The 17,164-nt window shown below is 43.4% G+C and overlaps 1 protein-coding gene across 15 annotated transcripts in view; it reads right to left on the bottom strand.

Annotated features, from left to right (window-relative positions):
- Window positions 1-17,164, bottom strand: part of LOC148054486 (uncharacterized) — a 144,651-nt gene that overhangs the window by 48,242 nt on the left and 79,245 nt on the right. For 3 of the 15 annotated variants that reach the window (XR_015706870.1, XM_087767491.1, XM_087767493.1), the window contains one exon: window positions 11,677-13,760. The exons of 11 other annotated variants lie outside the window; for them this stretch is intronic. Coding sequence is in view for 2 of the 4 variants with exons in the window: in XM_087767491.1 (XP_087623617.1) it covers window positions 13,702-13,760 (59 nt within the window). In the remaining 2 variants the exon portion in view is untranslated. Of the gene's footprint in view, window positions 1-11,676; window positions 13,761-13,784; window positions 15,372-17,164 lie in introns of those variants that run through there. One more of the 15 variants, XR_015706867.1, reaches the window with a different exon arrangement.

The raw sequence follows: 17,164 nt of genomic DNA, 5'->3' as shown, positions 1-17,164 counted from the left end.
AGGCAGGAGTCTTTCCATGTTTTGCCCTGTACCTATCCGAAACTCTGCAAGAGCACACAACCAGCGATGCTGAATGTAAACCAGCAACAAAGCTCCCTAAACCCAATCCTCGCACTACTCGGATGTAAGCGTACCTGTTCAAGATACAAGCCTAATCGGCGAGCTCTGCGAAGGCATAATTTTGGGTCCTGCCCAATTAGGAAGGAAAAGAAACTCCCAAATGCCAGCCCTTTATTGTTCCCAAACGTGCTGATGCTCAGCTGCAGGCACTATCAGTGAGAGGGGGCTGACGGATCTCATGTATAATAATTGGGCATGGGTGATGAAAGCGAGGGATCAAACCACGTAAGGCGGCTACCGATCGACTTGAAATGGATCTCAAAAACCCTGAAATCCAAATATAACGTGTACGGTGCCTGTATTTGCATACGTAGGATGCCAGCCGAAGTTTCCGAGCCTTTTTATCAAATGCTTTTCTTACAGCAAAGAGCCATTCAATACCCAGCCCTTTCAGCAGATAAGGATTTGAGAGATGTTCTTGTGTTTTAAACCTTGTGTGGAATTATAACCACAGGTTTGCTCATGAATTGGCTTGAGCGGGGTCCCCATGGCATGCATTAAAACCACCAGTTCTTGGGGAATGTTTCTTCAGCAAGTTTTGTGTAGAATAGCAGGTCCTATATATAAACCTGTTTACGAGTATTTCTAAAGAAGAGCGCTCTCTGAAGCAGCTCCTTTATTGTGATCGAACACGCTGGATTCGTTCCCAGCTGAGGCTTATATAAGGCCTTCAAGGAAGTAGAAACTTATTTTGTACGAAATCAAGCCAGTATAGTAGTAGGTGCAACGGAATTATCCTGTTACACGTTAAGTTTTACTAATAAAAGACCTGCATTGCAGTCATAAAGTCAAATGCTGCATCCCACTAGTGCAAACAGTCAAATATTTCCTGCCATAAAATCAAAACCTACTCAGCCAAAAGGAAAGACGACAGGTAAAAAGCATCTGCTTTTTAAATGGTATAAAAACATCATGCTCCTTTTAAAAGAAAAATCATCTAGTAGCTGGAATGCCTCCTCTTCATCCCTTGCCTAAGTCCGATTTAACTTTGGTTAAAAAAAACCAACAGAACAACAAACATTCAAAAGACAACCATTTTCATATGCATGATGTAAACCTTCTCAATGCCGTTTTTTATATTTTTAAGGTTTTGGGGTTTTTTATATATATTTTTAAGTATGTTGTTGGTATTTTTGTTCTTCTGAACCAACCACTCCGCTGGCGGGTACGTCCATTCTGTCTAATAAATAACAGAGCTTTCTGAACGGTGCTCCGCAGTACATCCGCGTTAAGCTTATTCCCGTGGCCTCTGTTAGGAGGGCGCACACCCAGACGCGCTCGCAGGGATGGCTCACTCCAGGAACCCTCGCGAGGATGCAGCAGAGGTAAGCCCGTACCCGGTTTGGTTCCCACGGCCGCAGACACCTCTCCAGCAAGATCTACGCTTCCCAGGACCACCAGATACTGTCAAGCCACACCAAACTTGAAGTCAGGCTTTAGGACCGAAAGCTGGGTACGTCTCCAGGTCTCAGAACTCAAGCTCTTGCTGGGAATAAAACCACCAAATTGGTACACTGTAGCATCAGGCTGATCTCCCTTCAGGCGCTTTTAAAACTAAAAAAACCCAAAACAAAACGAAACAAAAACCCCTGCCCCACTAAACAAAAACGGAAGATTGTGAACGATGTCTTATGGCGGCCTTCAGGCTGCACAGGCCTGGTCTAAGCGCCATGCAGCGCTGGTGCAGGGAGCCTGCTTGGGCTAAAGACACCCATGTCTTAGATGGGCTGGGAGGACGGCGTGGCTCCCCGAGTGGGCGCAGTCAGTACACACACACACACACACACACAGCCAGAGAGACAAAAACACCCACTTCAGTGTCGTTTAGGTGCCTACATCCAAATAAATACATCAGTCTCCACCTGATTAGTACAGGCACTTTCCACAGCACTTCATCGATAATGCTTTTTCCTCCCAGCCAGGTCGCATTTTGTGCTACCACGCAAAGGCAGTTCGAGGACTAAACCAGTTGCAAACTAAACCTCCTCTTGCTTACAATTAAAATGTTATAGGACTGACCTTGTAGGTACCTCAGCCTCACCTTTCAGAAGGGTCTGCAATACAACATAAAGGTTCAGCACAAAGCACGACACTAAAATTTTCTTTGGAAAATATGGTCAGAGATGCTACTCATCCTTCTGCCTGTTCCTATTGCTAAGTCTCTTACTCGGGAAGTGGGAAACTTACACTCTGCTTTCTCCTCCCATCCCCACAGCCTAGCAGTGTGCTGTAATTTTGATACTACATGTTTACGAGCTGAGTAGTGACCTCTCACCCCTCTTTCTGAATCATGCCGCTGCTCACAAAGACATGAAAGATTCAGAGTGAGAGAACGTGCAAGAGCAGCTTGACCCTTACCCTACAGAGAAAAGGACTTCTCTGGGCATTTGGAAGTCAAGGTTTTGATTTCTTAATCCTCTTTCTGCATTTTATCTAAACTGTATAAGCAGACCTCAAGTTAGGACAGCTACACTTCCAGCATTTCATTCTAGCACACTTCTTTTCCTCCTACTTAGCTTGCTGGCAATTGTTAGATGTTTAACTCTTCTTAGTCCTTCTACAGGCATCTTCTGTATTATTTCACGTTTGTAATTCCAATGCTGGCAATTGCAGGGTTTTTTCGATTTCGTCCCACAGGCTTGCACACAAACAGCGTGCACAAAGAACGTCTGGAGCTGCAGGAGCTGATAGGAACGGCTGAATTCTGACCCTGGCACGCAAAGGATGACTTGAGGGGCACGTGAGGCAGTACGGAATTGCTCTCCTGACTTACTCTGGTAGCTGCAACAGATGGATCACATAATCCAATCCAAACAGCAAGCAAGTTTCTTGGTAATAAGAGAAAAGGACAAGATGACCTCTAGGTAAAAAATCCTAGAACAGCAAGCACGCGTAAACATGAACCTGAGCAACTTTAATTCTGCGCCAGAGCTTGAACTGAAGAGAACAGCAAAGACAAACACCCAAGACAGATTTAATTCAGACCGTGATTCACTGCATACACGTGCCAAATTGTGGTATAAACCTCATGCCTTTTAACACTCCTCATCGTAAGGCCTACTCTTATCTTGGTGATGAATGTAGGCTTTTAAAAAGATTTTGCATCCTTTTGCAGTTTTGGTGCAGGCTTCTTTAGCAGAGAGGAAGCTGGACGTACTTCAGGTTACTAGCTGGGGTGGAACATGTCCTAGTACGCATCTACAAACGCAGGACATCTCGTGACGGGGCTCTGTTGGTGAATTATTGTACAGCTACAGACAAGCACGTCGTTGTCACCTCCCTCTCCCTGAAACAAAGGTGGTTTAACCTTAGATTTCTTCTGTTTGAAAAGTGCATTCAGTTCCTCAAAGGGGAGGCAATACCAGCGTAAACTCTCTTTTCTTGGTACGAAGGCACAGCCCTCTTGCCTTAGCACATACCTTATATAACAGGCTAAAAATTTCCCTGTTCCTCCTTCTGATTAACAAATCCTCGAAAAGCTCAGTTCCCCAGCACTCAGAAAACTGATAGGGTAGAAGGGGCCATAAATATTCATCTTCTGCCCCAAACAAGCGAGCATTTCAGAAATAACCAGTATTGGGAGGGTGGATTTTAGGGGGGATTTCCTTTATTTTGAGTGCTCTTAGTTTGTACCACTAGATGGCACGTTTGAAACTCCTGGCATCTCAGTAAAATCACAAAGTCTTTCCTCTGCCATCACACCACGTTTATCCTGCTAGCCTCACCTAGGATGGAAAAATACAGGTAAAATGATACCTCAAGAGCCAGAGAACCGAGATAGGAGGACAACAACGTGTAAAAATGTGCCCATGAGGGAAGGCAACGTAAGTCAGTGACCTGAGAGCAGGACTGCAGGGCGTCCTGAGCTCCAGCACTTCCAACTGCGATCCTGGTATGGCCTTGGTAACCATCACTTCATGTCTTGGGAGAGCTTCTGTTGCAGAGGGAGCAGAGACAAAAGGAAAATGGGAAAGGAAGGTGAGAGCTGAACCTTGGGAGGCACGATGCCGCTTCTAACTGCAAGCGGAGCAATGCTCTGCTCTCTGTAGATCCCCGAGAGCTCAACAGACACAAAAAACATTCGCAACCTCTCCAACACATCACTGGCATGAACTGATGGGAGGAAAGAGCATTCGGGGCACAACAGGGGAGGATTTCGCCAACCCCCAGCCTCACGTTTTGCCATTGCAAGATCTAGCTTTTCCGAAAGGGTCAAGCACTTGGCCTCCCGCAGACCCAAGCGCTCCACAGCAGATAAGCAAACACGCAGCAGCCCACAACCCAGAGTCGCCTTCACGGGCAAGTCACCTCTTGCGCTGGACACGTTTCGGAGTGTACCTAGCTGTGCCCCGGTGTACTGGCCTTGGCAAGTGTGCCAGCGTTTGGCAGCACCGCTTCCTTTAGGCTTCTTGCTTGTTCTCGCTGCCAGTTTGTTAATTTAACTCGACCCACTTTAACAGTGCATCAGCACAAGCACGTATCCGCCCCAGCTAACATTCCCTCAAAAAAGAACAAGTCGGTTCAACACCAATGTAACGATCGCGGGCGCTCGGAGACGGTACTTGTCATGGCATCGCACCCCACGTTCCCTGTGTGTGCAACTTCAATAGATGAGGATTAACAATTTACTATGAGCGCTTCAACACCTGACTCAGTCCTTGGGCCTGGCACTCGTGTCAATGGAAAAATAACTGTCAATTTAAACCGGAGGAAGAGAGAAATTTTGCTGATAGACCCCAAGGGCAATGGCAAAGAGTGCTTCTTGTCCGGATGGAAGAAGAAATACCATCTTCCCCCTTCCAAGAAAGAACACCTCAGCCCCAGCACTGCGGGGAGAAAAAAAAAAAAAAATAAAAATGTTGGTTTCCTTCCTTTATATAGGGTTTAGCTCTGTCAAGATGCCCCCAACTAAATGGCAGAGAGACACTGAACTGCCCTCACCCTCATCAGCTTCACCGAAGGACCAAAACACACTCCCGAGGCAGTACAGGAAAGCTTGCAGTAGCACCGTCCATCCTAGATAGCTCTTCAGGAATTCTGCTCTTTCTCCATCCATCAGTCTGGCACTACTTGTGTGTTTACCTATTCATGTTTACATAATATCAACCTGCCAGGCAAATATTCCTCCAAATGCACCAGAGTACATTTCTGTGTTGATGTCTACAGACTCTGCCAACAAAGCGTCTGCAGACATCAACCCAGGGCAGTAATATCCTGCAGAAATATTCCAGCAAAGCCTCTAGTTGCAATGTACAAACAACTCAAGAGAAACTAATTTCAAACACAATGACGCAATAGCTTCTCTTGAAATCTCTTCAGTCGCCTTGGGCCTGCACTTTGGATGCACCTCCTGCTCCTACAAGGACATGCCAATGCGGAGATGCCAGCAGTTTGGGGGGACTACGGCAATTACTACAGTCTGAGCTCCGTTTTCAGAGCTATGGAAAGGAATGGCTGTAGGCTGTCCCAAAACACAGGCTTCCACTGGATGATACTGAACCTCTTCCAAGTATGTACCTACCATGTAGTTTGACTGCTTTTAAATGAGAACCACAAGTACTCTGACAGACAGATTTGTTTCTCAGTGTAACTACAAACTCCACTGCAATATCTTATGGGGAAAAAAAAAAGGCAGATATGTATAAATTGAAATCCTTGGAATTCTGTTCCAGATTTTTCTCCTAACCCAATGAAACCCCCAATGCACCGTGTCCGAACTGGAAGAGAGAAGGAGACCTGACAAGTGGGATTCACCTCGCTTCTATTCACATACCTGCAGAGTTGATGTTCGAATCTGAGTTAGTCTCAGGGAACCCCTTCATAGCCAGCGCAAAGAAACCATCACTTGCGTGACACGATGCATCTGAATTAGTCCAGACAGTGACTTGGGATGTTCTCCCTCACAGAAGGGAAGCTGGGAACTTCACGTCCCTGTCAGATGAATAACGGTGGTATCAATTCTCAAACGCTGCTTTAAGCTACAGCAAAAAGCGACCCAGAAAATGGAAGCTTTTTGATAATGATTTGTTATGCAAACTTTTCTCTATCTACTTATTTAAGCGGAAAAACACAAGTAAGAGTGTTGCCTCTTAAAGTTTTTGTTCAAGAAGCCTCTTAGTCAAATTTGCAAACAAAATTTGGCAGCACTGGCCTAGTACGTGAGAGGTGGACGAAGAATTTGTGCCAACGTGCAAAGGGAAAGTAATTGGTCCATTTTCACTCTTAAATCATTTGAAAGCAAACCCAGCAACATAAAGAGCAGAAAGTGGATTTCATCATGCGATATCCTTCTACTTTAATAAAAGGATGTTTATGAGGAAGGAAGAATAATCTTATGGTTAAGGGCAAGATGTTCAAAGTGCGCTACCAGCTCTGGATTGTATTTCCCACCTACGTTAACCAGTAAAAGTCTCCACTTCAGTGCCACAGACGTCATGTTTACTGCCTCTAGATTTACATTTCTGGAGAAGACACGCTCATGGAAGGAGATCTTCTTGGGAGGAAGATGAAATGGGCGCTGCTGAAGCAGTTTCTCTAGAACACAGCATCAAGGGCTAAGCTCTCCTTGTACGGAAAAGCTGACTGCAAAGAGGATGGATCCCCAGGACAACTACAAGGATGTGGCTATTAATGAATAGAGATGAAACTCGTGATGTTGCTCTGGCCTCTGCAGCACTGCTTCATTTGATATATCTTATCTGGAAACTCCCCGGCCAGTCAGCCTTGTTCTCAGCATACGAAGAGTTAGCAGCAAGCGTTTCCTTAACCTCACTGCCCTTGCTGATCTCCTCCTCGGCAGACAACCACGTGTACATAAACAGCTTTCTGAAGAAACTGGAGAGACCAGAAAGGATCACTTCTGAGGAAGTAACGTCAACTCTTAACACTTGAGCTTGTGTCCTGGAGCCGTGGTAGGGGCCTGGCTATGTGCAGCTGCAACCTGTCAGGGCTGGACCTCCGCCTGCAAGAAGAGACGATCCAATAACGCAGCGCTGCTCCCCACGCTAAGACGAACCTCAGAGGCATTACAATACCTTTTAACACAGCAGACGGTTTTTAATTTCTGAGCTCTATGCCGCTGATGCAGAATCAGACCTCAAAAATGTCAGAGTAATTCATACAGCTTTTAGTTCTCTTTTGATTATTTATCTCCCATCTACATAAACAGACCCACTCCACTCTCACCAATACTTGTAACTCAATTACTATATTACAGTAGATTAGCAGCTTCTTCTACAAAACCTATACGATTGGCTGCCAGGAAAAGTCAACATCCTTGGTCAAAGAGCATCTAACAATTAATATACTTCATTTAGCTGCCACCAATGATGTCACCAAGAGCAAAGTACAACAACAGAACTGACAGCCAGGCGGGACGGAGCCTTTCTCAAGTATTGTTCGAGCGACAATCAAACAAACCCCTCATTGTTCATCCGCCTGTGGAAGGGGATGGCACACAAACAGCGATCTACGTGTTTCTCAACACATACTGGGAGATGCTCGGGCAAATTTATCACTGGAAGAGAAGAGCGTATCCAACAGACTGCAAGCTGAATCATGTAAATTTTGGTAAAGAGAATCCCATTAAAGAAGCAAAATTAACGTTAAGTGTATCAGATGAAAGATTCCATTTCTAAAGCCAGCGCCTGAACAAAAATTCAAGCTACTTCGGAGATACTCAGGTCATTCAGACAATTGTTTTAAAATGGCAGAGAAAGACAGTCTTATGATCCACGTATGGAAATAGGAGCCAGAAGCTCTGAATCACTCATAACAACACTTAGCAGTTATATCATCTGCAGATCTCAAAGCTACTCTGCAAAATGGATATGAATCGCTGGCACCCGACTGTGGCTCCTCTGCAGTTGGTTGGCATCACACCGCTGCACCAGGAGGCCTGGAGAGCACGAGGGTGCTTTCCAAACAGCAGTCAGTAATTACAGCTTTTGTCCCTGTTCATCCACCTACCTACCTGCAATTCTAATTTAGCATTTCCCATGGTTGATGCCTACGGCCACATCCAATCTCCTTCCACACAAACACAGGAGAAAGCAAAGTTTTCTTTCAGTTCTGTGACACCTCTGGCAAATCTCCTTTTTTAGAGTCAAAACTGTTTGAGAGCTGTGTTTTATTCCGATCTCCAACAGCCGCGTGCACTTGGTATCCGAGAGCGATCTTTCGTGCTACTCTTGTATTTAAAAGTAACACACGGCTCAGCTGAACCCTTCTTTCACATCCCTATGTCCCTGTGCTGTTTTTTCCTCAGCCACATTTATACTGAAGCCCTGAGGTTTACTTTGCAAGAAAACGAGGCTAATGCACTGAGAAAATAAGTGGTGTGCTGAAATAACAAAATGACTCTCAAAGATAACAGCAGGCTCCACGTCGCCAGCGTGCTGGCTTTCCACCTGATCCGCTCAGTGCCACTGCACCCAGCTTGAACGTTTGTTTTGAGGTCGCCAACGATTCCTGTAAACTGTCTGTGCCCCAACACCTCTCTGTGTAATGGCAACAGCTGTTTCAGAGGGCAGAAGTGGATGTCTGAAGGGATATTTGCCTTTTGATTGCAGAACACTGTGTTAACCATACTGCCTTGCTATTATCCATCGCTATTTCTGCAGCTACCCGTTACAGCTGCACGGTTAGAAATATAAGCAGCTCCAGACATGGGGCAGGTACCTACATCACTTCAACAACGCTCCCTTTAGCCAGCCCCATTCTGGCTGTACCTATGCGCCAAATAACAAGGGTTTCGGCTGTTGTGATCAACTGTCCACAAAGGATCAGAAGTACCACATGCTGACAGCTTAAATAAATGCAAACCCCCCTGTCCTGCAGATGAAACTCCATGATAGGATACATTTCCCTGAACTAGAGAGCTGGCAAAGAGATAAAATTAAAGGGGGGGGGGGGGTTAAGACAAAAACCATTACCAAACCCCTGTGCATTTCTGCCAGCTGTGAAAGTCTCAAACACTAAAAGGTTAAGTCTCTTCTGCTCTGTTCATCCCTTAATCGGTTTTGTTATGTATTACATACTTAAACCAACACCTGAGAATGTGTTTTAATGACGCCCTGATTCACAGCCCATTTTTAGAAGCTACCACTACAATCAGTGCGAGATTAAAACCTTACATTCTCTCAGCTCCATCCTTTTACCTCTATTTGACCCCATAACTAAGAGATAGTCCAGAGTTTTAGATACCCTCTGTCTTTCCACTCCAGCGATGGGATGACGGAACAAGAAGTGAAACTCCTCTGCAGGCTGAGCCTGAATTAGGAGGGACAAAGGTTTTATTAAAATTGGAAAATGACTGAGATTGCACGGGAAAACACGGACTAAACCCATCAGGATAAATGAGATTCTACCTTGTAAATCTGGTTTTGGAAGCAAGGTCCTCATTTTTATATAAAACTTTGTATCTCACCTCCTAAAAGTTTTCTATAACATAGAAGTTGCCTTGTAAACGTATGTGTTTGAAATACTTCTCCCAGTAATGCAAACATCATATAATGAAGCTACAGTAACTTCAAAGGAAGAGGCTGCTCAGGCAAAAGCCGAAAAACATTTATTGTCACCCAGACAAATTTTTATGAATTTGCTCAAGCAGAATCATTTTTAGTACCACCTTCTCCAGGCGTGCCTTCAAAGAGAAGCGAAGCTGCTTCCCCTCAACACGAAGCTGCAGAGAAAACCATTTCCCGGTCCAGCCCCGCTTGCGCCAAGGCGCTGCTCCGCCAAGCAGTGCCAAGAACTGCAACTCGCAGCAAGGACCAATTTTAACAAGCACAACTTCCTCCTTTTCAAGGGGCTTATCTGAATTCCTCTTCTTCCAAATTTGCCGGATATGTCTACGATTTGTCATCTATTTCTGTCCTTCAATAAGCGTACCCACATACCTCCACTAGCCTCAGCTGATTACTCAGGAATTACTCTCTCCTGTCCTCCTTAGCTCGAGTAGTTACACAAAAAATTCAGTCTCCCGCTTCTTTCTCAAGTCCGACATTTGTGTCGCATTATTTTCATTTCAAGCGTCATTTAAATTCAGCAATAATGGTCCTCGGTCTTCACTGGGAATACTCAGACTTTTTGAAGTCAGTCCACTATGTCTAAACATGGAGTCAGGAAATCAGTTTTCTAAAAGGCATATAAAATTTGGATAGTTATTTTATTGTTCTTCTTTCAGTTCATAGAGGAATTTCAAAATAAATGTTACTAAAAATTAAGGCCCCAATGGACAGCATCTTAATTTCATGTGGATGACTGACATGCCTAAAATGCTTTGCTACATAAGGACCTAACAAGAGATCTCCAATGCTTCCAGCAATTCCAGTGTGGTCCAGCTGAGTCCGGTATAAAACACATCCCTGCTGAAAGGGGGGGAACTCACGTGTCCTCCTGCCGTTCACGGTCCTGTGCCAACTCTGGCACCCAGTTTGCTCCATCCAACTGCACAAATCCTGCCCCCAGTGCAGGGTCCAAGCCCGGGTTAAGGATAAAGATGGGGCGATCCCCTTCAGAGGCAGTATGGACTTAGGCCTCATGAAGGGGACTGTGAAGATAAAGCCTAAGCAACCAGAAAACAGAAAGGTTATGAAGGGAACAGAGAAATACAGATGTGACCAGATGAGCTACAGTCTGTCCGGAAGAGGGCACTGACAGAAAGCAAGCTTGTCCTACAACCACCAGCCCACAGCACAACACGCAACCTTGCCTAGACAGAGTACTCCGCATCATCATCATACTGAGAGGTTAAAAAAAAGAAAAAAGGCCATTAAAAAATATGTGGAAGCATAAATTTTTCCAACAAGGTCCATTAGATACCTACTGCTGTTGAAAACAAACAGGCAGAACACACAGCAAGCTTAAAATGGTCGTTCGAATCGCAGCAGCCTCACACCATCAGGCTCCTTGAACTTCAGTGAACTGACTCTTCAGCTGTAACCAGAGTCTCAGCGAGGGGTCACAATACTGAAATAACTTAAAAGTTAGTTTAAGGCATATTTGCTAAGTGATGAAAATCAATACAGGGATGATCAGTTAAAACAAGTTCATTACTGGTGTGCCTGACCTTCCCTTTATCCTCTTTGCCTCCATCACCCCAAAACACACACCTGCTTTTGCCAAGTATTTATTACTTTTAATGGCAAGTGTGACTGAACAATTTTCATAGCATTGACTGGTGGCCTTTATTCTGCCAGGCATTTTTTCCACGACAATGACTAAACAATCACAACTACTTTTAAAATTTTATTTCCAGCAATGTTACTACGTAAATGCCAGAGACAGCTGATCCTACTCTGAGCAGGAGGTTGGACTAAAGACCTCCTGAGGTCCCTTCCAACCTAAATTATTCTATGATCCCATGATGCAAGTATCATGTTATAAAATCCATGCAGGCTTGTTCATGTTTTTTGGGTCTCATGAATAAAAAAAAAAAAAAAAAAAAAACACATCTCTGCTGCCAACGGTACAGAATTGGGTGGCAGCAAAAAAGGACCTAGCAACTTTCATTTATACTGGTAATGCTTCTAAAACTTGTCTATACTTCTCTGAAATTATTTTCATCTTGGGATCTGGAAATTCCCTACGCCCCACTTGTTCCATTTCATAATACCATTTATGCTCACATGTATTCAAGCAAATCCACTCAGGCACAGTCAGTGACACCTTATTTATTTCCCCGTGAATTCCTCTTTGAAAGGAGTAAGGACACGGAGCAAGCAGACGAGTACTACTCAAGAAAGGTCACCCAAAAAAGGCAGTGTGTTCTTTATTTACTATACACATTTGAGTGCTTAAGTATGAGGGAAAATTTGACTATGTACTTCCTCCCGACCGCACTGCTCTTATTAAGTCATTATACTCCCCAGAGTTCTGGTGCAGACTTTTGGTCAGCCCTAATTCTGTTTTCACCCAACTTTAATTTAGCCTCTACTTCAGCCTCCTCCAGCCCACACACTTACATGCACACTTACATGTACAATGTGCAAGTTAAAGTTAACTTGTTAACTTGATTAATCTGCTTTGTGTCTCCTAAAGCTGTCAATCCTTTGAAAACTAGTCCTCCTTCGCACCCTTAAGTCTACATGAAAGGAGACAGATCTTAAACTCTTCGGTTAAATTTTTCCAGCTGAGCCCAAGGATTTCATTCCGAGCAGGTCGGCTATCTCATCCAGAACTCTCCACCAGTCCTTTGGTTTGTGTCAGCTGTTCTCCATGGCCAGTCAAACTCAAGGTTATAGATCTCTTCCAGGTTTCAACGCGCAAGTATTCAAGAATAAAGATTCAGGACTTGGAACACGCGCAAATGGAAGAGGAGATCGATCAGCGTTACCCTGTAGTTTTGGGGAGAAAGGTACTGCACTCTGCAAGGAAGGACAGAACTTCACTCGGGAAGAAATGACAGCAAAATGCATTTTGTGTGATCTCTTTCCCTTGCAGAGCCAGCGTAATCCAGATTACTCTGCAGCCGTGACAGAGGATTTGAGAAGCATTCTGCACGAGAAACTTCCAGCTGGGTTCAGGTAGGATCTTCAGATTTAAAATCAGGCAGTAGATTCAAATTTGCCCAAACCACGGAAGTCAGAAATGCATAGGTAACTAAAAGTTTATGCAAGTTTCCTGTACTAAAAACCCACCGAATACTCTTTTCATCGTAAAAAAGGATTAGCAGCATATAAACAATTTATATAAGGAGACTTTAACGATTTTATTGTCATGTGCTATTTAGCATTTGCAGAGGATCTGATTATAAAACTTTTACTTAGTTTTCCATGAGTCACCCTCTGAATAACATGTTTTGATTTACCTAACAGCAAGAACTCTTGGTAGGAGACTGTTTTACTAAATGTGATCATCCAGGCCTATCATCACATTGCTGTTGGATGCAAATTCTGTACAGAAAAAGGAAATTTTGCTCAGTGAGCATTAACCAATTGTTCAGTCTCACCTAGCTTTGAAGTAGTAACACAGCGACTTAGAATTTTGGCTGCGATTAAACCAAAGGCTTGTGTCTCAGAACAACCTGGCAACGCTTGGATCACAAGTGATACTGAATAATGCTTAATGCTATCTCAAAAGAAAAGCCAGTCAAACTTCTGGACCATGAAGCAGGAGTAAGGAACTCTAATACAATACAGCACAGTCAACTCTCAACCACATCTGCTAACAGGAAGCTGGGGTAACCTAGTTAATGAAAAACTATGAGTAACAATACCATTCTTTGCAAAGCCAGCTCCTGGCACCTTTGGGTGGTATTATTAGCTTGGCCACGGCATTGCAGGAAGGTGCAGATCCAGCCTGGGTCCCAGAGCAACGTGGTCATGTTCCTCGAACACAGCACTTCAGCCTCGAGGGTTTGTGCGGAGCAGTTTATGCACAGCGCTTTACAAAGCCTCCAACATCAGGGTGGTTTAGTCCAGAGCCAATATCACTGTTCTGGTATTTGGCCACAGTAAAGTCATCACCCAAATAGTCTGCTTATAGGCATCGCAGACCTGACTACACACCAGACTGCTCCAACAGCAGTAAACTCCTGTTGGCATCCTGGGGGCTGGGGTTATTCTTGCCGTATCAGCTTCAGATCTTCATGGGAACAGCGGCGTTTGAAGCTAAGATCATCTCGGGAAGAAACAATTCTTCCGGCAAGCAAGAAATCGGCCGTTCAAAGAAGCGGGAAGGGGAAAAAAAAAAAAAAAAAAAGAAAAAGCAGATGCTGATAGAGAAGAAAGAAGCCACTTGCATCCTCACGAGAGTAATGCGCTCCAAGGACTGCATGTCCCAGCGCACGGTGCTACGGGAGTACAAAGTACACAACCGCACGCATGCCAGACAAACAGCAGCAGGCCTAAAACAATCAAAGCAGTCAATGCCCGTTCTCCTGAAGACACAATACAGGTGAAATTTCCACCAATTTCATTTTTTTCCATGAGTAGCTCTGTTCCAAACACCAATAACTCGTGTAACACGAGACTGCTCAGAGCAGCAGAACCCAAGCTGGTGACAAAGGTGGAATACACAACAATATACCGATACTCTGAAGAAGTGCATACACGGGTGGAAAGTCAGTACACAAAACAAAAATAAAATGCAGATGGTATGTAGCTAAAGCAAACTGTATGGTTCACTGCATACCTAGCAGGCCAAGAAGGAAGGGAAATTCCTTCTCAGGGTTTACGTGAACAATGAGTTTCCCTGAAAACTCCAGGAGGCCGTTCCCAGCTCCTCCGCTGGCACCGTTCATAGGAAAAGCAAATGCTGGAAAGGTTGTTTCAGTTCATTACTGACCTCAGTAAAAATCTCAGTACCGGTGAACTCCAGTGTAGATCAATGTGACCTCTTGCTTCAGAGTGGTGGTGGTGTTACCATGTACAGCACGCAATGCTGCTTTTTAATAGAAAATACAGCTGTCGATATGCCACCACGCTCAAATCGATGTGCCAGCAGTCACACAGCTCTGATCAAACCCAGTTCAACGTGTTGCTGCTCAATCCCACACTTACGATACCAGCCAAACTCTCCTCAATTTTAATAGAAAGCATGGAAAAGACACAGACACAACGTGTAACCGTGCCACCGCAGGTGAGGGATAAACACTTGAAAGCAGCAACCCAGATATTACACATAAAAATCAGCAAGTGCTGTAGCCACCTCATCAGAGTTGTGATTAAAATACACATTTTGGGATATGTCTGTCACCCCGTTTGTTAGCAAGCTTTTGACAACTGGGCATGCAAACACAAATGAATGTGCCTCTGAAATGCTTCGTTAAAATATGCTCAAAAATCCATCAAGAAACTCTTTAGAAATCTTCTAAAAGCAGTGACACAGAGCAGCATAACATCTAATGGCTATTTTCAAAAAAAAAAACTGTGGCTCTTCTGCCGCATTGTTCCTATTGCATTAAAATGTCAGTAATGGTTAAAATGTGAAAAATAGGAAAGTCTCACCAATTCAAACCAAACCGCAAACCACTTTGTAAGATCATGGAATTCTACAAGTTAACAGACAAATGAACAAACATGCACACCAATAAAACTGCACAAGAAGAAACATGCCAGCTTCTATTTATTTTCATTTGCTGTGTTCTGCAGTTCAGGAAAAAAGGGCTGTAGCAGTTGCATTTTGTTAAAGCTGGAGGTAAATTTTGGAAGTTTTCATTAAAGAATTAAAAATAATTTTCTTTTTCAAAATGGCTTCGATTCAAAGCAGGGATGTGAATGGAAAAAGTTACAAAAGCGTTTCAGAACCTGAAAATAGGGAAGAGTGGAACAAACATGAAGTCATCTATGGATAATGCTCTCCAAATATAAATTCCTACGCTCACTCTTTTGGTAATACTTTGATGTGTGCTGTGGTTAAAGAGAGAGTTGAAAGAAAGGCCAAAAAAGAGGTAGGTTGCATATATGTGCAGCTCATTACTGCAAAATTTTAGTTCAGATATAAAAGCCGGTCTAGAACACTGGCACAAATTTTTACAGAAGTTTCCATCTCATGTTTTCACAGGGGTTTAGAATCGCTGAAGAATTTCTGATTCCGTGAACAATTCCAAATACTAACCCCGTTCTACTGACAACAGGCACACCAAGTATGTACCAGGCATGACCCAGCAAGCCAGGGAGAAAGGCTGGAGTAGAAAACTCTGTCTGCTCTTCTCATGTCCACTTTTTCGGCATACATGAGGCCAATCTCTCCTCCCTTAATCACTTGGAAATTGATGGCGAAAATATAAATATTTGAAAAACAATTCACTGACTTATCACTTACAAAACCAGCTGAAATAGGGTAAGAAGAGACAATGACATTGTTTACCTACAATACACTGAATCTCTGCTTAGCTTCTTACATCTAGTAAACGTATGTTAGCACATTCATAACTTTTGAGAAAAGAGGCTGAAATCCAACCTTTAAATAGCTCAGTTATTTGCTAAGTCCAGAGAAATACTCACTAAACCCCCCCCCCCCCCCCAAAAAAAAAACCAAACCCACGCAGTTAATCATCAAACACAAGTGCCACAATAGCAAATCCATTTGTGAGATTTTTTTATCTTGGGTTGGTCACTGAAGGTGTCAGAGTCCTACTGACACTGGACAACTGGTTGCTCATTTAACTCCATTTTCTGAATTAATGTAACAGCAGAAATGCAAGAATATACGGCAATGCATTACTGCACAATTTTAATTAAACAAATCTTATTTAGCTGATGTTAATGACTATCCTGCATGTAAACTCTTCCTGTTCTTCAACCAACCTAGTTTTAGGCTCTAATTGGCTTGCAACTCAACAGAAGCAACTGCAGGATTGGCATGAGCCGCTGTAAGAAAAGAATTTAACTATTAATTGTAACTAATCATGTATTGTTTATCAAATCTTTACAGTCACTTGGAAGAGTTCCTAGCTGTAGCAATCCCCAGTTCTTACAGAACATGTTTAATACAACAGCGGTAATGAATGAATTAAATTTCATTCACATAGTGTGAAGAAAGTAGAGAGAAGTAGGCATTATTAATCCTGATTTTCCAGATGGGAAACTGCAGCACAGAAGAATGCAATGACATGCCCAAGATCACAGGCAGAGAACTGTAATTTTAACTTAAAGGTTCTGATGTAAAATTTTCCCTGCTCAATACAGTTGACTGCTGTTCTTCAAAGTACTCAGGACTGAAACACAGCTTCCACTGAGCGCTTCACAAAAAAAAGAAAAAAAAAAAAAAAATCTACATTTTCAGAGGCAAACTGACCTATATTTCAATGATATAAACTAATGCAAACATTAGAAGCCATACTTACACATATTATTAAGCATCTAGTGATATTTTTCAAAACCAGGACACATAACCAGAGGGTTGTTCTTTGCTGGTATCTCTTTAATACTCGTTACCTTGCCCTTTCCCATAAAGCCACTGCTTCCTCTTGCCCCTTGCAGACACACACAGCCTGTTTGTAGGCGCTGTGCAAGCGAGAAGACTGAAGACTTGCTAGGATTAACGCTCTGGGAATATTTCACATGAGGAATACAGAAATATACCCAATAAAAGATTT

Source organism: Nipponia nippon, unplaced genomic scaffold (assembly GCF_047370975.1).
Source record: "Nipponia nippon isolate SJK-2023a ecotype South Korea unplaced genomic scaffold, ASM4737097v1 scaffold_3, whole genome shotgun sequence".
Classification (NCBI taxonomy): domain Eukaryota; kingdom Metazoa; phylum Chordata; class Aves; order Pelecaniformes; family Threskiornithidae; genus Nipponia; species Nipponia nippon.
Note: the sequence above shows the minus strand (reverse complement) of the source record. Positions and strands in the feature narration are given on the sequence as shown.